Source organism: Bidens hawaiensis, unplaced genomic scaffold (assembly GCF_021521415.1).
Source record: "Bidens hawaiensis isolate Kalapana, Puna unplaced genomic scaffold, B.hawaiensis_p1.1 tig00030361_1, whole genome shotgun sequence".
Lineage (NCBI taxonomy): Eukaryota > Viridiplantae > Streptophyta > Magnoliopsida > Asterales > Asteraceae > Bidens > Bidens hawaiensis.
This window is the reverse complement of record NW_027495062.1, coordinates 20,443-42,362: the sequence shown is the minus strand read 5'-3', so window position 1 is coordinate 42,362 and position 21,920 is coordinate 20,443. Positions and strand designations below refer to the sequence as shown.

Here is a 21,920-nt window from a genome sequence, read left to right as displayed (position 1 = left end):
GCTATCGAAACTAGCCTGTATAATTGATTTGAAATATTTTAACCCCAACTGTCTAATAGTCAGTTAGTTATTAATTAACAAAATTATTTATGCTCAACTTCATCGTTTTGTGCCATTTTTTTTTCTTACCAGGTAATTTCAAGCTCAAATAAAAAAAACCGAAAAAAAACATAAAACATATAGTTTTTAATTTTAAATATTAAAAACCCAATTTTTGGTTTTTGGTTATGTTCTGGCTTAAAACTGACCCAAACAATGTTGCAAAAGTCGCTAGCCGGTCCCTAGGCGGCCGACCCCCTTGGAGGGAGTACTCGGAGTACTCGGGGAGTACTCGGAGAGTACTCGGACATGGTAAATATAAAGAAAATTAATATTTTGTTATTATATATATGTCAAATATCATAAGTTTACTAATATTTATAACAAAATAGGTGAATATCAATATAAATAAAAGAAATACATTTTTAAATTTAAAATATTCAAAAAATTACTAATCATTAATTAAAAAAATGATATTTCTTCTTTAATATTATTGAAATAACAATTATGTTTTATTTTTTTGAGTCAAAATCGGTCAAAGTTCACCGATAAGATGTGATTCTGGCTGAGGTTGACCACATTTGACCGATTCTTAGTAACTAGGCGGATTTACAGAAACTCGTCTCGGTGACATACATTGTTGCGAGTACTCGGATAGTACTCAGCCTTGTAATCCTACTTTTACAACATTGGTCACCCAAATCGAATATATTTTATTTCGTTCACAAAATAATAACCTACACGAACACTACCATATAATAATAAATAATAAGTTAATAACATTTTCATGATATTATTTCTAGATAAAAGGTATCAAGAAACTGTCTACATGTAAGGCAAGGTCAAATAAAAAGATTCCAATGATACTCACTTTAGATGCCATTCAAAATGGTCCCAACATTACAATATTATTAAAAACTTATAATATAAAATATTTACCGTGTTGGTAGGGTCAAGTCAAACATTAAACCAAGTCTTGTGTATATGTCATGTTCCGTAGTACTTTTTAGATCCAAAAAACCAGACCTATTAATATCAAATCCACACGCAATTCATGTTTCAATCAAACCTAGTCACTAGCTAGATTGTTGTGGCTAATTGGCTAAGTGGCTAATAACATATTATGGATAGGTTGGTCAAGTCACATGTCAAGGAACTTAACCTTGTATTCAAACCAAACCATAAATGTTGCACCACTTTTGAATTGACTAACTTGATGCACACCCTTCCGGTTGCGGTTTTTGTCAAGTCATCAAACCCGTCTCTTGTTATGTTCACGCATCCGTTTTCGGTTATTCCACCGTTAGGGACCGTGTCTTTTGTTCTTCGGTCTCAACCACTATCTGTATTTGGTGCTAACGTTGTTGTCCGGTAAATGATGGTGCTTAATGGAAAAGCCGATCACGAAAGTGTGCGTGTCATGTTTTCTAAGCCGGATATTCGTGTATTTAAAGATGCTATAATTCCCGTCTCGTTTGTTGGCCCGCACGTGGTCGAATATCTCGTATCGATGACACGACATCCGAAAAGTGTTGATGTTCCGTTAATTCTAGCGAAGTCGGTCCCGTTTTGTAATGAGTTAGATTTTAATTCTTTGCTAAAGTCAGCTACCATGTTTGGGAATTATTATTTTGTTACGGTTTTTAGTAATAATAGCGCGGATGTAAATAATCGTGACACGAATGGGAATTCGGTGATGTCATTGGCGATCGGGTCGAAAAATGTGGATGTGGTTCGGGTTATAGCGGAGTCCGGTTTTGTGATTGACCATACAATTGACCGATTTTCACACGAAGCGGCTTGGTGAACGGGGTGGACATAATGGAAGTGTTGTGTATGAGTTATTTAGATCTAGACATAAACTCGGTCGACTCACGAGGTCAAACGCCTCTACATATATGCGCATATCGCGGTCACGTGGAAGCACTCAAGTTTCTAGTTACATTAGGGAGTGACCCTAATGTTGTAGACAATAATGGGTGGACCCCACTTCATTGTGCGTCTAGTGAAGGACACGTGGCGGTTGTTGAGTTTTGCTAAACTCATGTAGTTATGTGAAGTACACATTGACCAACGAGGGAAAGTCCGCAATAGCACTAGCATATGAAAATGTTCACATGGATTTATATGATATGTTGCATTTAGGAGACGTGTTACATAAATCCGCAACTACAAACGATGTTAATGGGCTCGAGAAATGCTTAGCCGAAGGTGCAAGGGTTAATGGTAAGGACCAAAATGGGTGGACCGCTTTACATAGAGCGGCTTTTAAGGGTCATGTGGAGAGTGTGGAACTTTTACTAGACCATGGTGCACGTGTTGATCTGGTGGATAACACTGGGTGCACCGCTCTGCATCGAGCCATGGAAGTGGGCCACACTCAGGTGGCCGTGCTTTTAGTGGCTCGAGGAGCTAAGGCGAATATGAAGTCTCTTGTTGATCATATGGTTTTTGATTTGGATTGTGCTAAGAATCATCATTCACTTGTGGCTTCTCTTTGCTAAAGGGCATTTTCATCATTATTGTAATATAGAATTGATATCTTTGTATGTAGAGTCAATAATAACAAACAAAATCTTGATCTTAGAAAACGAAAAACTGAATATAGTTTGGACTCACTTTGATTAGAATTTTGTTATATTTTTTTATTTAACATGTATATTATGATTAATTCAAACAATATTATTCTTTATTTATATTAGCTACAACCAAACACTATATATGTTCAAGTACATACAAGTACATTATAGGTACTTTTGGGTTGTTTGGGCATTGCAATTTGGGACTATATGATATAAAAGTCTGGATTTGTATAAGATAGTGTTTGGATATACTTAATTGGACATTTTGATCAAACAAATGAAAATAAAAAAAAATATAACAACAATAATAATAATCATCATAATAATAAGGAATGTAATGACATATACTATTGTATATTTGCATTTAGGTTGATCGTTTCATATAAAGAATTAAAGCTGGTAATTTATTACACGACGTGATTTAACACAAAATTGAATGAGTTTGGTCATAAACGGGTTAGTGTGTGAATGACACGATTAAAAGATGTTTAAAGTTTTAAACGGGTTTAACCTTCTTACACGTTTGTTACCAACACAACATGTCTAACTAATTATGTTAAATTACTTTTTATATAATGGTTGAGTATGTTAATGCTATATCTTTTCTGTTTACATTATTTTCTTGAAATTGAAATGTGATACGTATAAGTGTATAACTTTGTATTACCAGGCATAATCATGTGTTATTATATGTTAGTTAAGTTAGTATGTTACATTCATAATTTTATTTACAATTGTGCATCATTATATGAATATGTTGCATAAACATAACTATTCGAGATTATAAACATGTGAAGCTACATACTCGCTTTGTACTCTTCGAATCATTTTTTTCACTTAATACGCAGGTGCGCAGGAAGTTTTTGGGGAATGGGTTCAGTTGAACCCGTACAAATTCCTTTTTTTGTGTTATATATTCATGTATTTTTATATCGAACCCGTAGAAATTTCAATATCGAACCCGTAGAAAACCCAAACTTAAGTGCTAGACAATCGGCGGTCCATCCATTGAAATTATCCGAACCCGTAGGAAAAAATTCCTAGCTACGCCACTGTTCATACGAAACCGCGATAATCACATGTTAAAGAATTAAACAGAAAGTAATGTCCTTAAAGAGTTAACACACCCTTAAAATTTGACAGGATCCATTTTTTTGGCAGCCCATAGTCAAGTTTTTACAGTTGGTTATGTGGCCCAATTGTTTTGCCATATTGGGCTGCAACAATTTACCTTTTATTTATCAGTTAAATTAAATGCTTAACATGTTTCACAAAGCTAGCCTCGTTTTAAATGTTTCAACATATTTTCTAGTTATTGTTATTAACACTTATAATATATAATACATATTATTATGTGAATATATATTTATTTAATATATTAAATATCAATGTATATTCGTGAGCCTTGTCATGATCGATAAGCTCGAGTTTGAGCTCTTGTAAACCCCGCTTGATTCGAGTTTTTAACAAACCGATCTTGATTAGCTCACGAGTTGTTTGGCTTGACTAGACTTGTTTACAACCTCGATCAATAAAGATACTGAATATGCCACAATGTGTTGGTTCATTGATATTTACTAAAATTCAACGAGACAAAATTTGAATTATATATTTTCTACCTGTTTAGTGTAGAACTTGTTGGAATTGTAATATGAAATTTAAGACGTAATGCCATAAAAATACTTTATTTTAAAACCATCAATAACTAAAACCGGTTATTTATGGTAACCTAATGATAAAATACAAACTTAAATTAAATTAAAAGGTTGGAACCAAATCTCTTCTTTCTCATGTCACACCCTCCATTTGTCTAACAAATATAAAAAAAACCACTTTACAAGTTAACCACTAGCTTCATAGTCTTTAGTAAGAAATAGTAATTTTAGTTTCACAATAAAAAAAAAGAAAAAGGGAATATGTTACTTACATAATCAATTTCAAGTGTATAAATATTAGAAAAGTATAAACATAAATTAATCACATATGTTGAAGTAAAGAGAGACACATGTGTAAAAAGCTATATTTTATGTTGTATGTAACATTATGCAAACTATTTATTACTTTCTTTAAATTACATGCATTGAAAAAGAAAGGAAAAAACTTTACACCTATAATATAATTGAAACAACAAATAAGATTCATGAATGTGTTCGTGTCACGTTTACACATATTTATATTACGTTTTTGTTTACCAGAGTTGAACCATCGCAACAAATCATGCATGTGTACGTATTGTTTAGGTCATACTATATGACTTTATACTTTGGGTTTTCTCTCTTTTAGAATATATAACGTCTGAAGGTAACATACCCGTATTGTATTACCGGTTACATGCTTGCACATAATGAATTAAAGAGAGATACAAGTATAAAAAACTATTCTAATAATTATGTTGCATGTAAAAAAACACTCCAAACTATTAATTACTTTCTTTAAATAATTACTTTCTTTAAATTACTTTTTTTAAGTTGGTTGTGAGTCAATGGTATAGCATTTACTATACAAGTGAGAGGTAGGGGGATCAAACCTCACTATCACCAACTTATATGAGAGATATGAGGGATGACCCTGGCTTGCCAGGGTTCGAGTCCTGATCTCACCCGGTTTTACCAGCTCCTCGCTGTCGTGCTGTTTGGCGGGCGTGGGGGTCGGGTTTTATCCGGTGAATCCCTCAACAGGTGAACCGCTAAGGGCTCCGTCCGTCCGGACTAGTGGCCGGCTCGGGCTACCTTTAGCCAATGGAGGCCGCGTACGGGGTACCCGGCGTTACTTAGTTGGCCGTTCAAAAAAAGAGTAAAAACCACAATGTACATAAAATAATAAATTAATAGCAATAATAATAATATAAATTGGTTGTGGCTAAATGGTAGAGCACTCACTTTACTCGTGATAGGCAGGGGGTTCAAACCTCACTACCACCAATTTATATGGGATATATGAGGGATGACCATGGCTTGCCATGGTTCGAGTCCTGATCTCACCCGGTTTTACCGGCTCCTCGCTGGCGTGCCATTTGGCGGGCGTGGTGGTCGGGTTTTATCCGGTGAATCCCTCAATAGGTGGACCGCTAGGGGCTTGTCCGTCCGGACTAGTGGCCGGCTCGGACTACCTTTAGCCAATGGGGGCCTCGTACGGAGTACCCGGCTTTACTTAGTTGGTGATCTGCTCAAAATAGTCAATAAATATTAACTAAATTAAACAAGTAATAAAAACTAGACCTAAGACTCAACTAAACAAAACACCGGCAAGTGAACCGGTCATATGTACTAAGCTAAGTAAGTCCGGAATATCGAACCCATAGGACTCTATAAATTACATTAATTAACTAATTAAACTCGACTTACGACACGACTATTTATTATTAGGGGGTGTTTGGTAGAGGGAATTGAGGGGTGAGAAATGGAATTGGAAATAATTCTCTTGTTTGTTTATGAAAGAAAGAGGTGAAAAATGGAAATAAACCATTTCCATTTCTCTGATTTTGTTTCTCTAAAAAAAGCGAAGAATTGGATTTCTAGGGTTTCATTTCTCAGCCTCACTCTCTCACGCCTCTCCCTGCTGTTCGATCTACAGCAGCAAACTCACGCCTCTCCCTGCTGTTCGATCGACTTGCAGCCTCTAATCACCCACAAATCATCTTCAATCCAAGAATCGAGTTCGTATTCGCGATCCTTGCTTCGATTCCAACGATCCTAGGTATGAAACTTTCATTTTTTCGACTTTCTTATGCTCGACCAGACCTAAACCTCGATCCAAACTCAGCTGCTGATGTCGATTGTTATCGTGGGATGTTTGTATGTTGTTGGTAATCGATTTAGATATGTTAAGATTTCAATGGTTTATGTTTAATTCGACTCTTGATGAAATCTTTGGTGCCCTAGATGTCTAGGTTGGGAATTGAACATTATATGGTATGAAATTGATGAGTTTGAATCATGAATTTTATGTTAGAATGATATTTAGATGCTAGGTTGAATGTTGGAACCGATAAATTGAATGTTTACATGAGTTGCTTGAATGTTGTTGCTGATGAAATCTGTAATGCTGTTTTGTTCAAACAATATTTTGATCATAACAGATGCAAATTGATCGTTTCTTGAGTCAACATTAAGTTCAAAGAGTCTAGTTTCAAACCCCACTGATTTCGTAATTTTTAGAGAAGTTTTGATTACCCAAACGTGAAAAATAAAACCGAAGGTCAAATCTGTTTTTGACTGACAGATTTTAGGTCCACTTCTAAAGAGCATAACTCTCTTGTTTTTGAAGTTTTAGACTTCATTCCTCTTTCTAATGAACATTTTAAGTGTCTAGAATATTTCCCAATTGGCCTTGTATGCGAATCCTGAGTAGTTAATTTTTGAGAAATTTTGACATTTACAAACTCTGAACAGTAAGTTTTAGATACCTTTGATAATTAGCATTTTAGTTGAAAACCTTATGCATACTTTAAAAATTTGAGAAAAATATATAAACACATAGAGATGTTGAAGTTTCTGTGAAAATATTTTCATAATTTATTTCAATTGTTTTGTTGATAAATAAATCTATATTTACAAACTCAAATCTGACCAAAAAACTCAGATTTCTACATATCAACAAATCATCACTTTTTACACCATTTTTATCTAGAAATTGACTTGTAACTCACATGGAAACCTTATGGATCTTGTATAACATTGACTTGTAACTCACATGGAAATTTGGATGTTCAATTTCATCCAAAATAACATATATATTGATGTAAACATTGGCAATTAAACAACATTCAGCAAGTCAGTGAATAAAGTAGCCTGTAATTATTTTTCTTGCTTTCATGATCACTTTGTTGCTAATATTTGGATTATATTTTGGAGTTATTTGCTTTTCTTGAATTTTCTTATATTTTTATGTGTAGATGGCAAGATCACCTTCCAGATAAAGAATAGTTGCCATAGGTGCATTTTATGTCATTTATGTTACGATTCGTTGGTGGATGTTGTGTACTTATCATTTGCGTCGGTCGATTGAGTCAATGACTTTACGTACAAAATATTTAATGAGTTACCATAATAGGCGTGAAAACATGGTGAGGATGGTTTATGAAAGTGATGTTACGAGTGTTGTTAACATAAGAATGAATATACATGCATTTACAACACTTTGTGATATGCTAGAAACTAGAGGGGGACTAAAGAATAGTAAAAACATGCTAGTCGATGAGCAAGTTGCTATGTTTTTACATACCCTTGCTCATAATGCAAAGAATAGGATACTAGTCAACAGATTTCATCGGTCCGGGGAAACTGTAAGTCGGTATTTCAAGTTAGTCTTATATGCTATATGTCAATTACACAAAGAACTCTACAAGTCACCCGTGCCAGTGCCAGATAATGAAACTGATGAAAGATGGAAATGGTTTAAGGTTAGTCAAACACATTTTTTATTAAAGATATTTTTTGCTAACATAAATTAGTAAGTAATGTTTTCTTTTAACTCAGGGTTGCTTAGGAGCATTAGATGGAACATACATTAAAGTTAAAGTCCCTGCTATTGATAGAAAACCTTATAGGACAAGAAAAGGGCAGATTTGTACTAACGTACTCGGAGTATGTACGAGAGACCTTTTATTTACGTATGTCTTAGCGGGATGGGAGGGTTCTGCAGCTGATAGTAGAGTTTTGCGTGATGCAATCAGTAGACCCAATGGTCTTAAAATAACTCCGGGTATGTGATAGACAATTTTCAAATAATATACATAGATTTAAGTATGATAATTAACATAGAGTTTATGGTTAATTGTAGGAACATACTACCTTTGTGATGCCAGTTATACAAATAGTGAAGGATTTTTAACTCCATATCGAGGTCAACGTTATCATCTTATCGATTGGTCTCGTCATCCTACGAATGCTAAGGAGTTCTTTAATATGAGACATTCATCGGCCAGGAATGTTATAGAAAGATGTTTCGGAATGATTAAAGATAGATGGGCTATTTTGCGTGATAACTCATATCATCCCATAGAGTCCATGCCACGTATCATCATTGCTTGTTGTTTATTGCACAATTTCATACGAACAACAATGAGTGAAGACCCTCTTGATAACGAAATCCCAGTAAATCACACACAACCTGCAAATGACCAGGACAATGTTATTTCTATGATCGAGCCCTCACAAGAATGGACCGATCGTATAGACCTTCTTGCTAATGAAATGTTTAATAGTTGGACTGCGATGCGTGCGCAGCGTGCCAACAATGTTTCTTAATTATGTTTGACAATTATGTATTTTTTATTTGTAGAACCAAGGATATGCACTTTATTTGTTTCTTATTAATGTTTCTTGTTATATTTGTATTTGTAGTTACATGAATTATGATTTTTAATTGTATAATTATGCATTTGTACGTAGACATGGCAGATTCAAATATAGTGAGAGAAGTTACTCGGAGCAAGCATACCTGGACAAATGATGAAGATGCAAAGCTAATTGATGCATTAATGGAGATACATGCATCCGGAAAGTATGCTGGTGCTGACAATGGATTCAAACCAGGTTATTTAAATGGTGTTCAATAATTGCTAGATGTAAGTCTTCCTAACTCTGGCCTCAAAGCAGAACCACATATAAAGTCTAGGATGAAGACATGGAAGACACACTTTAGCATTGTATATGATATGGTGCATACAAGTGGGTTTTGTTGGGATGGACAAAAATGTTGTATTATTGCCGATGATAGTGTTTGGAATGAATACGTGAAGGTATATTCTAAAAAATATATTTTTTAGATTTTAAAATTTTAGTCTAATTTATTTGTAATTGTCTTGTAGTCTCACAAAGGTGCTGTGAATTTTCGTGACAAGTCATTTACTTTCTATGACAAATTGTGTACCATATTCGGTAAGGATAGAGCTACTGGTAGTAAAGCAGTTGACCTTGGAGAAGAAGATGTTGTTCAAGAGACGCAAAAAAGCTCACCTGTTGATATTGAAGACTTTGATTTTGTTGATGAAGCCGTTCCAAATGTTGATAGATCTGAAGGACAAACAGGAAGTGTAACAAGCAAGCGCAAAAGAGGTAGAAGCACGGATGCAGATGAGATATATCGACAGTCTTGCAAAGATATCAAGGAAGTTTTGCTTCGATTTGGGGAGATGGTGGGTGAACAACTTAGCAAAGAAGGTATGGAGGCTCGTGAAATCTATGAAAAGGTTAGTGATGAGTTGAAAGCTTTACCAGGTATCACTACGAAAAAATGGTTCAAAGCAGCTCATTTGATTGGTAAAGACGTGGATCTAGGACGTTCTTTTCTTGCGTTGACAATAGAAGAGAAAATTGAGATGGTCGAGTTGTATACCGATGGTTCAATGGGATAGTTGTGTATGGTTGAAGTATGTTTTGTATGTGAATTGGTTTTAACTATGGTTGATGTTTTTTGCTTAAAAACTATGTTTTGTATGTGAATTGGTTTGATCAATGCATATTTTGGTTGGAATTTATGCATCTTTTTATATGTTTTTTATTTTTTAATAAATATTTGTTATGAAAAAAATACTTGTGCTAATGATAAAGTTGATATAATTCTTTGTTTATTTCCTATGTACCAAACAAGAGAAATGATTCTCAGCTATATTTCTCTACTGAAATCTCTGTACTACCAAACAGAACAGTCAATTCTCATTCTCCATACCAATTCCCTTTCTCTGCAATTCCATTTCTCTATTCCATTTCTCTACAATTCCATTTTTTGTACCAAACACCCCCTTAATGTTTTAAGGGGGATTTTAAAACTAATATTAAACTAATATTAAAATAAGAAAACAAATAAGCAAGTAAACAAGAAACAAGCAACCAAACACAAGATCGGAATCAAATAGAGAAGGAATCTACCTAGGTAAGAATCCCATGCATCAACAATCATCAAGCAATGGACAAATAACATGATTATGGAAACTGATTTCTAAACGTATTCATCTAACAAACCCTAAGGACCTTTGACTGAATCAAATGAAATCCCAAAGAACAATTATTAGATTATTAAGCAATCAGTATTATTGATTCCGCAAAGTCATCAATTAGGGTTAATTAATAGTATCTACAGCAAGCAATCTTACGAAACACTAAACCCTAGGTAACTTGATAAGCTAACATGACATCATGAACATGGATCAACACAATAAGCAATAACATTGTCACTAACTATCCTAGCATGCAATCGACCAAGACACATGAACAACTTCTCACCTTACGGCTATTGGAATTTAGCAAAACATTTAAAACCCTAACCAACTATCAACAAGCTTCTATGATCTAATGGGCCCATTTAATCACAATAATCAAAACACCGAGTAATGATTTAAACATAAACCCTAAATCTAAAGAACATAATCAAAAGATAAAAGATCTATGTGAAGCAATAGTTAACAATCAATCAAAATAATAAATACTTATATGCATCATGAAAACAAAATTAAGTATTTACTATTAAATAACGAAATCCATAATCAAACAATTATCCAAAGCAAGAATCAAGCGTCAAACATGTTCATCAAACCTAGGTAGACATGAAGTCTAGCCTAGAAACATTATTAAAAACAATCCTAAACAAGTAATAAAAACAAAGAGGAAAGCCATGACAAATAATGAATAAGGAACGAAAGTTAGAGCGATAAAACCCTTTGCGATTGATCCTTTAACACCCGGATGAAAGAACTCTTGATCCTCCTTGGTTTCTCCTCTAGAGCAGGTGTGGGATGTCTGGAAACTTGAATAATTTCGTTCATAGGGTTTTAGGGTTTATATATATGTTTAAACACCTAATTCCTAATATAAAATAGGTTAAAACAAGCCCACTAAGCCCACTAGAAGACAAAATAGACATGGTAGCTGATTCTTGAACATTCTTGGCAGCCTTGGGACATGTTAGAATCTACCACATGCTTCTTGAATGGTATGACCTGGTCGCGTAGCTCGAACATGACATTTTCTGACGTTTTTCGACTTTCAGCTCGTTTGTCTTCGTTTTTGCGTACCGACTTCATCCGAGCTCCGTTTTAGCTGATTCTTTTTTCATTTGACTCGTTTTCTCGCTCTCTTCAACATGGGACCTATCACATACACAAACATGTAATTTAATGCAAGAATAACAAAATAATCGTTAACGTTTAAGCACAAAATAACATAAAAACTATTAGGAAAACATGTGTGTTTACATCACATCAACATGAAAACAAATCGAAACGCTAAGTGGAACAATCATGTAATCATTAACGAGCAAAACGTACTTAAACTTCGCATGAAAAGATAGAAAGAATTAAGTAAAACATGCAAGACACCAAAAGAGTTAAAACACGATAAATATATAAAACTTGACTCAAAACCTAAATTAATAAAAGATAAACAAAACTCAAACTTAAACGAACTTAAAACATTAAGGAGAAACACAACTTTACACGGGATTCGAGATGTATAAATACATGTATATCAGTTGGTCGTTAAAAAAAATTAGCAATAATAATAGACAACGAGCTTGGTGGAGTCTGAAGTGATAAGGAAGAGACTTGTGTTTCATGTGACCAAGTTCGATTTCCGCTTTCATCATTTAGTTTCAGCGGTACCATGTAATAATAAGAGTTTAGGCGAGTATGTGACATTCACTAGTTTGATCATCGAACTGAACATATTTTACCTCACCGCACCTCCGTGCCTTCGGACGAGTGTTCACGGACATTGAATTTAGGTGAGGGTTTTCCCCGAATAGGAAGACAAGTGTATCCCGATGTGGTAAATAAATTTTGGAGTTGTCAAAAAGCGCGCGGCTCGCTTGATAAAAGCTCGAATAAAATAAGCTAAAAACTTGATTTGAAACAACCTGAACTGAGCTAGCTGATTTTTGTAACCGAGCCAAACTTGTCCAAAGCTTTGTTCGGGTCATGGCTCGACTCGTTGGCTTGATCTTAGGTTTGTTTAACTTTAAAATCGAGCTCGGGCCTAGTTGAGCCGCCTCGTTTATTTTCGAGCACAAAACCACCCTAACTTAACTCAGGCTCGCCTTATGAACCCTAGATAAATCTAGCCAGTAGCTCATTTAAAGAATTCGTTAACCGTTAGAAAAACATATAATAATAAGAATAATAATAATAATAATAATAATAATGTCAAATCTTTCTTTTTTTTAGTTGACTAAACCACTTTCCAGATACAACCTTTCAGACTTCAAAACCCTTCAAGCCCATGCATTCATCTGCTTCTTCTTCATATATTTAATAATAATAATTAAATCAAACCAAACCAAATCCTAGATTCCATTCTTCAAACCTTCAAATTCTCCCAAATCACATCACCAATTACTCCAATAATCCAACCACGTCATCCATCACTCACTCCGATCAAAACCCCTAACCTCCACCACCTCGCCGCCGCCACGTCAGCCACCTCCGTTGTTTAACCACTAATTAATAACAATATAACATCAATTCGTTATTAGTAGCTTCCAATTGGTTACTAATTACTTACTAATTGTTACTTATTGTTACGAATTAGAGGTGTAATTGTGATCGCTAGGGTTTAGGTTAGGGTTTGATGGCGACAAAGCCGTGGCTACAACCGGCACCAACGTATCATCCGTTAGAGACGTATTGGGACACGGAGGATGACTCTCCGGGTCTACGGTGTGCTCACACGTTAACCGCTGTTGCGCCGACGAAGACGCAAGGTCCGCGGCTGATATTGTTCGGTGGCGCCACCGCAATCGAAGGTGGCATGTCTGCGCCGAACCCTGGGATCAGTAAATTTCATAAACTTGACATTGACTTAACTTGATTGTTATTAGATGTAATTTGATTGAATTTTGTTGTGGATTTTGTGAATTAGGGTTAGCTGGTGTGACGAATTCGGTGCATTCGTATGATGTTATAACCAGGAAGTGGACTAGGTGAATTTGATTTATGATTTGTTGTTTATTGATGTTTGTTGATTTGATTAGTAATTAATTATTAGTTATATGATAAATGTGATTTGTGTTTAGGATTCGACCGGCTGGAGAGCCGCCGTCACCTAGGGCTGCTCACGCAGCTGCTGCTGTTGGAACCATGGTTGTTTTTCAGGTGATTCTATTTTTAGACGACATTTATTGGTTCTCGACATTATTATTGGTTCTTAAAGTTAAAAAAGTTATGAACAAATTGTGTTTATTTATAGAATAACACATGTGCAAGTCATGTGTAGGTTATATTATCCACACATGTGTCGGTAAATGTTTAAAAGCTAAAAAAAATATAGGAACAAGTTAGTTTAATGGTTTTTTATGTACATAACATAAACATTTGTATGTAAGAAGTAAAATATTTTAGTAATATGAACCATTGGCTTACAATTTAAACGATTTAGATTTGTTCCCTTTTTTTCTCACAGTAATTTAGTGTTTTGTAATGAACCTCACACTATATATATGCATATGTATATATGTGTGTGTGTGTATCTTTTATCTGCCTATATCTGATTTTGATTTTTGATGACTTGATACTGCATCACTAGGGCGGAATAGGTCCAGCTGGGCATTCAACAGATGATCTATACGTGCTTGACATGAGTAATGATAAATATAAATGGCACAGGTAGCTTTTGTTCAAGTTTCACTTTTGCACCTTTGTTTTGATGCTTACTTTTTACTCGAATTGCTGACTTGTTTGGCCGATTGTGTCTGGGGTGCAGGCTTGTTGTCCAGGGACAGGGACCCGGGCCACGATATGGCCATGTGATGGACTTGGTTGCCCAGCGATACCTTGTTACTGTTAGTGGCAATGACGGTGAGTTTGTAATATAATTTAAATGTAATAGCTATTTCTATTTAAGTGTTGCTGTATTTAGAATTTATTAGTAAATCCGACTACAATGGTATTTCTATCGTCAAATTAAACATTGATGATATGTTCATGAATATAAGAAATACTTTTGTTAGCTCCATATTAAAGGAACCCTGTAAAATAGGACTAGGATAATTCAAGTAGTATGCTTAATTTTATTAATGATCTAGGGTTTCAATTGTATTTCCTTTATTAGCAGTAATGGTTCTATTATGAAAATCCATCAATTTTAAGTTTCCGACCTTATTTGTCTATATGTCGTATATTAGGGCATCAATCTATTTTTCTTATGTTTCAGCAATGACTAGAATTGCTTTTAATGTGGTAAAAAGAATTGATTTAACTAGTATAGTATTAGAATGAAAACATTTGTAAAAAGTTTTTATTTTTATTTTTTAATCTTGAACGAATTATATGAATAGCTGATTTTGGGGATCAATGGGCTGTGCTTGACGATATTTTAATTGCTTGTTTGATAATGTATATACAGGAAAGAAGGTACTGTCAGATGCTTGGGCTTTGGATACAGCTAAAAAACCATATGCATGGCAGAAGCTGAATCCAGATGGTGATAAACCTTCTGCTAGAATGTAAGTCAGTTATGAATTTGTGATAAACTTCTATAAACATGTAATTTTTAATGTATATTAAATACCTTGTGTGTACTATCTCCATTTTTTAAATTGAATTTTTGTTTCCAGGTATGCAACAGCTAGTGCCCGTACTGATGGTATGTTTTTGCTTTGCGGCGGAAGAGACACTTCTGGCACGGTAAGGTTTATCATTAAAATATACGCATCGCATAATAGTATTATTAGTTACTTTTTGATAATTTGATTAAATTTTAAAGTCTAAGCTCTTATTACTACAATGCCATTCTTGCAGACTTGCCCAGTACTTTGTTTTATCTCAGTTAGCAGTATAAAGATATGGTTGCCACTTTAATGTGCTTCAATTAATATCTGCTGATTTTCATTGTGCTTTTCTCTTATTATTAATGACATAGACTGATACATGTAACATGCTGCTCTTTATACATTTCGTACTATATATATTTATATGCATTTCATTCTTGCACATTACTTTGTTTTATCTCAGTTAGCACTTAGAAGTATAGGGGTAGGATATGGTTGTCACTTTAATGTGCTGATTTACATCGTGCTTTTGTTGATGACATACACGTAACTTGTTGCACGTGATGCATTTCATACTAGATATATTTATATGCAAGTGTGTTTATATTTCTGAAATCAGATGGAAATAAAAGATTCGGTAACATAAGTGGTTTGAGATAAAGATTATGACATCCTGTAATTTTATGCTAATGATTACCAATAATGACATGTATGCGTCAATTGCAGCCATTAGCAGATGCTTATGGGCTGCTAATGCATAGGAATGGTACATGGGAATGGACTCTTGCACCTGGAGTTGCCCCTTCATCAAGGTATCAACACGCGTCGGTAAGTAAATATGATTTATGTCATCATTATACAATATTATTGCTTTCTAAAATAGTAATGAACACATTAACCATTTCAGGTATTTGTTGGGGCTCGATTGCATGTTACAGGAGGTGTTGTGAGGGGAGGCCGGGCAGTAGACGGTGAAGCAGCTGTTGCAGGTTAATTATAGCTCAGTTGGTAATTTTTTACTATTAATTGTATATAACAGATGATAATATAATATTACGTTTTACAATGTGAAATTACAGTTTTGGACACTGCTGCTGGTGTTTGGCTAGATAGAAATGGGTTAGTAACCGCACCACGTGGTAACAAGGGTCAGCCAGAAGATCCTTCATTAGAGCTTATGCGTCGTTGTCGACATGCTGCTGCATCTGTTGGTGTACGGTTATATGTCTATGGCGGTCTTAGGGGTGGTAAGATATTTTTGTAAATCATAATTTAGTCATTCCAAAATAATTGCCCATAAGCAAAAATGTGTTATTACGATAATTAGAAAAACGACAATCTTAACGTTAACCCGTTTAAGATACAATGTGAATTTTGACATGGAAAACTTGTAAGGGTAAAATGGGAAATCTAGTAAAGGTGGGACAATAATTTCGGAATGAAGTAATTCGTTAACTAATAAAAAATTTCAAATAGCAGACACATAAAGTATTTGTTGCAACTGATTATCTAATTTTGATTAACTAATATCACATCTAGTGCCATGCAATTTCAAGAATTTATTCACTCTGACTTGAGTTAAGCATAATATATTATATATTTATGTAATGCAGAGATATTGTTAGGTGATTTTCTTGTAGCAGAAAATTCACCATATCAGTCTGATGTCGATACTCCTGTACTAATAACGGAGAGGGGATCCAATGTGAGCAGTCCCAGGATGAATAACTTGAACCCGTTTGATCCTTTATCTTCGGATAACGGTTCTCAGAGTCTCTCATCTACAGGATTAAGGTTATCCAGTTTTTACTTTTGGGTCTGTTTCTTGAATGGGTCATTTTGAAATGTGTTTTATAGGCTGAAAGTCAATCATAGTAAAATTTTAGTGAAAGTCAATATGAACCTGTTTTGACCCATTATATGACCCTTTTTAATGCTAGTATGGACAAAGAATCTATGGAGAAGTTGGTTGAAGCTTCTGCTGCTGAAGCTGAAGCTGCAAGTGCTGTGTGGCAAGCTGCACAGGCACAGGCTGCTAATGATGAGACGTCTGTAGCAGATGATAACTCACAACCTGCAGAGAGCCATTCAGATGGTAGTGATGGAGAGGGAGATGTTCGACTTCATCCAAGAGCGGTATGTTTTTACATATAGATTTTTTGTATTTAATTAAGTTTATTTCTCTATAGAGTTAAAACAGAAGGAATAGTTGTGTATTGATTGTGTATATATTAGGGTTACGTAGGGGCTCTCTTTATGGAGAATGATAAGTATAATATTACACTTAGATACATTCTAGATATGGTAATTATATAAATAGTTTAATATCACACTTGGATACATTCTCGTTATAATATTACACTTGGATATGTTCTTGATATAGGAGCGTTCTCATTATATATTGACATCCTTAAAACTAAAAGATGCATTAATTCTACATCATAATGCTCAAATTGTGTTTTTATGTTTGTTGACAATACTTTCGGGATAGGAGTAATGCATTAATTGTCGATTCTAAATTCTTAAAACTCTAATTTTTTTTATTGACACCTATTTTGGAACGAAGTACACAAATAGTAATATAAAATTGTGAATAAAGCGATGTAAGTGTGGTGCGCATATTTAATAAACTTTGGGCGATTCTAACCTGTTTTCTCGTAGCTTTAGTTGTTAATTTGACTAATATGCGATAAAACAAACCCTAATCAATCCATTCATAAGTAAATAGGTGCATATTGTCTTCTCTAAACTGATGTTAATCTAAACATATAATGCAGGTTGTGGTAGCTAAAGAGACAGTAGGTAACCTTGGCGGATTGGTTAGGCAACTGTCGTTGGATCAATTTGAAAACGAGAGTAGACGAATGATTCCATTGCAAAATGACATGTCATCTTCTGCTAAAAGGTTTACGAGGCAAAAGTCACCACAAGGCTTGCATAAGAAGGTTAGATTTGCAAATTTATTAAGTCGGTGTTTGGTTTTTTAATAATATCTGACTTATTTTGTAGTATTTATTGTCAATAATATTGTTTCATCTATTATCAGGTTATATCTACTTTACTTAGGCCTAGAAACTGGAAACCTCCTGCTAACAGGAGGTTTTTTCTTGATTCGTATGAAGTTGGAGAGCTTTGCTATGCTGCTGAACAGTTATTTTTGCATGAGCCAACTGTACTTCAGTTAAAAGCTCCCATTAAAGTGTTTGGTGATCTACATGGTCAATTTGGTGATTTGATGCGTTTGTTTGATGAATATGGATATCCTTCTGCTGCTGGAGACATAACGTATGCCGAAAATCTCTCACAATTTATTTATTGAAGTTTTATAACCAACTATTCATAGTATGATACAGATAATCATCTATATCTTTGGTCAACTTTCCACCACTTTGACCACTTTGCTCTTTTTTACTGGCTTCTAGGTATATTGATTATTTATTCCTTGGAGATTATGTTGACCGAGGTCAGCATAGTTTGGAGACCATCACTCTGCTTCTTGCTCTAAAGGTAACATTCTTTATTTGCTATTTTATTTCTTCGAGAAAAAAACCTTCATATATTTTTCTTCTTTATATTTTTCAGATTCAATATCCCGAGAATATTCACTTGATACGTGGCAATCATGAGGCTGCTGATATAAACGCACTCTTCGGCTTCCGTCTAGAATGCGTTGAAAGAATGGTAGTTGTTACCACTTCATGTCTTTCTTCTTTTTGTTAAAAAAGAATTATTATACCTGACACACTAGTTATTGAACTAATATTATATTTGGCTTGTTATCCAACCTGCACATTTTTCTACATATATTGTCTAGTCTTCTTACATTATATGATGTATGAAATGCAGGGAGAAAATGATGGGATCTGGGCTTGGACTCGGTTCAATCAACTGTTTAACCACCTTCCACTTGCAGCACTTATTGAAAAAAAGATTATTTGTATGCATGGTGGCATAGGACGATCGATACATTTAGTTGAGCAAATAGAGAAAATAGAAAGACCCATAACTATGGATGCGGGGTCTCTCGTGTTAATGGATTTGCTATGGTAACTTTCTTTTGTTTTTTTAATATTTTATGTACCAATATGCCTTTTGATAGAAGTTTTATTTATTTGTTTGTTTTTGGTAGGTCTGACCCCACAGAAAATGACAGCGTGGAAGGTTTGAGACCAAACGCCAGAGGACCTGGTCTTGTTACTTTTGGGGTATGATTGCAGTTTTTTTATATGCAGAATTAATAATTTAATACGCCCTGTCTCCCAAAATTAGTCTTATTTTTTTATTTGTGTCTTGAAATAGTTGTCCGTTTTCAAAATAGATATAATCTACTAGCTTTCCCATGTTGTCATTGTGTACTCTTAATCATTAAATCTTGCAAGTTTTCTAAAGGCAATTGATTTAATAGTGCATTTTTATTAATCATAATTGATACCTTACTACCTTAGTTATTTCTAAAGCCAATTGATTTAATAACCTTTTTAAGAAAGTGAACACAAATGGTTAGTGTAAAATTTGAGTCATATGACTACAGAACCATTGCGTTAATAATGATTCGACTTTTAAAGTAAATGTTATAGAAGGTTTTGTGCATTTGAATACATCTCACATGACAAGTTTTTTTTAATTGTTTGTTATTTGGTAGATATTTAGATACAATATAATCCAAATTGAACCATTTTGTACATAAACAGGGCATAATTATATCACCCTTCGATTTTACTTTGTTACTGATGAATTTTTATTTGCTTGCAGCCTGACAGGGTTTCAGATTTTTGTAAAAAGAATAAACTTCAGCTTATTATAAGAGCACATGAATGTGTAATGGATGGATTTGAAAGATTTGCTCAAGGACAATTAATTACCCTTTTTTCTGCAACCAACTATTGCGGTAAGTTTATAGCCTCTTCTAAGTTTTTTTCTTCTAGGCAATTGCTAAAAAATCCTATGGACTTTTGATGAATTTGCATGTGATTGTGAGTCGTCTTCAAAGTTTTTTTCTTCTAGGCAATTGTTGAAAAAATCCATGGACTTTTGATGAATTTGTATGTGATTGTGAGTCCTTGACTTTATTTTTGCATGATTAAATCCTTGGACTTTTAAAACTTAACAAAAAAAGATTCTTTATGTAAAGGTTAGAGACTTTGTTTGGGGTAGCAGATACTGAACCAACAGCCGAATAATTGACACAAAATTCAAACCCATTTAGCTAACTGATGGTTCAGTTTAAGATTTTTAATACCGAAATTTTCTATTCTGTTCCTGTCATATGTGGAAAATGGACCATATTAACCGAAACACCTCATAATGATTAATGACTTATTTATATATTTATTATATGCTATATTGTGTTAAAAAACGCTATTTGGCCATTAACTTAGTTGTATAAATTGAACACTGAACAACTAGTTTGCTCATTGTCTGGCCCAAAAGGCAAGACATCGGCCAAAACCGGCTCATTTATGACGCATAACGGGAACACAATCGTTTTCATTTTTAAATAATCTTTTTTTTTGTATTTAGGTTTAGTTTAGGTTCACAAGCTATAAAAGGTAAACAAAGCTTAATCATACATTTTGTTTAAAAGGAAGTTCAGTGACTTGTATCGTTAAGTTGAAAAGGTTAAAAGAATCTGGTTATACAAAACGAAATTGCATAGGGGTTTTTTTGACAATGTCTCTCTTGTAGTTTATTCTGATCTAATTGTGGTAAACAAAAACTGGAATTCAGGGACCGCGAACAATGCTGGCGCTATATTAGTTATTGGGAGAGGATTAATGATTGTTCCAAAACTAATTCATCCGTTACCGCCTCCACTTCAATCGCCAGAAATGTCTCCAGAGCGTGCACAAGATGACACCTGGATGCAGGTAACCTTCTCCAACGAACCGAACATTCATAAACTGTTTGGGAGGAAATTCGTTTATGTTTGTTTATCTTATAAACGAACGAACTTGAACATGCGCTTTTTTCTTTCATTTATGTTCGTTTGTGTTCATTTGCGTTCACGAACTGTTCGGTTATGTTTTAAGCGAACGAGCATGAACACAACCTTTTGATAAACAAGCGTGAACAAGAAAATATGCTCGATCATATGCTCGTGCCTCTGTTCTGTTAAGTGAACAAACACGAACATGCACACGGCTGCGTTCGTTCGGTTCGTTTACAGGCCTAACAAGATGACACTTGATGTCTATTTTATGTTCATATTTTTTATATTTGTAGGTATTAATTACAACATCTATTTATTATTCTTTTTACTTGTTTTATTATTATTATTATTAGTAATAGTTAAAGATTATTATTGAATTTATGTAATTTGTATCGTAGGAACTTAATATTCAACGACCACCTACTCCCACAAGGGGCCGTCCGCAAGATCATGATAGGAACTCGCTTGCGTATATATGATTCACTTTCGGCATTTTTTGCTTCTAAATTTGGAGTTTACCAAATGGATTATAACATATTGATTTCTTTCTTTGTAAGTTATAGAGAAAAATTATTACGGGGGCGTTTTGTATTGTCGGTGGGGCGATTGTAATTTGATTTAGCGCAGAATGACAATGTCTTTGTGTATGTAAATTATGGCATACTACATCGATCATCCAACAATAAGGAATACAAACTTTTTGCACAACTTTTGAACTAATTGTGATTGTGGTTTTTGGTGTGTTGTGTCATGGTTTATATTTTATGTTCATGTTTCTTATATTAGTTGCAACAATAATGGTTTTAAATTATTGTTGTTTTGAGTACTAAACATGAGCTCGAAGTTAACCTAGGGACGTTTGAGCTTGTCATAGCGTTAGAGCGTATGTT

At 34.3% G+C, this 21,920-nt stretch overlaps 1 protein-coding gene and 2 pseudogenes across 1 annotated transcript; all 3 read left to right on the top strand.

Annotated features, from left to right (window-relative positions):
• Positions 1-829: 829 nt before the first annotated feature.
• LOC143580352 (protein VAPYRIN-LIKE-like) lies at positions 830-2,678 on the top strand (annotated as a pseudogene).
• A 6,337-nt stretch (positions 2,679-9,015) lies between these two features.
• LOC143580351 (uncharacterized) lies at positions 9,016-10,179 on the top strand (annotated as a pseudogene).
• Positions 10,180-13,152: 2,973 nt separating this feature from the next.
• LOC143580341 (serine/threonine-protein phosphatase BSL1-like) lies at positions 13,153-21,687 on the top strand. Its single transcript, XM_077063397.1, has 21 exons — positions 13,153-13,388; positions 13,475-13,535; positions 13,629-13,707; positions 14,138-14,217; positions 14,315-14,409; positions 14,957-15,056; positions 15,168-15,237; positions 15,828-15,929; positions 16,009-16,090; positions 16,181-16,348; positions 16,715-16,895; positions 17,042-17,237; positions 17,879-18,046; positions 18,148-18,386; positions 18,524-18,608; positions 18,684-18,782; positions 18,948-19,147; positions 19,231-19,306; positions 19,854-19,989; positions 20,829-20,968; positions 21,429-21,687. Exons 1-21 carry the CDS (start codon positions 13,184-13,186, stop codon positions 21,507-21,509), a joined length of 2,643 nt encoding a protein of 880 aa, XP_076919512.1. The 5' UTR covers positions 13,153-13,183; the 3' UTR covers positions 21,510-21,687.
• Positions 21,688-21,920: the final 233 nt, after the last annotated feature.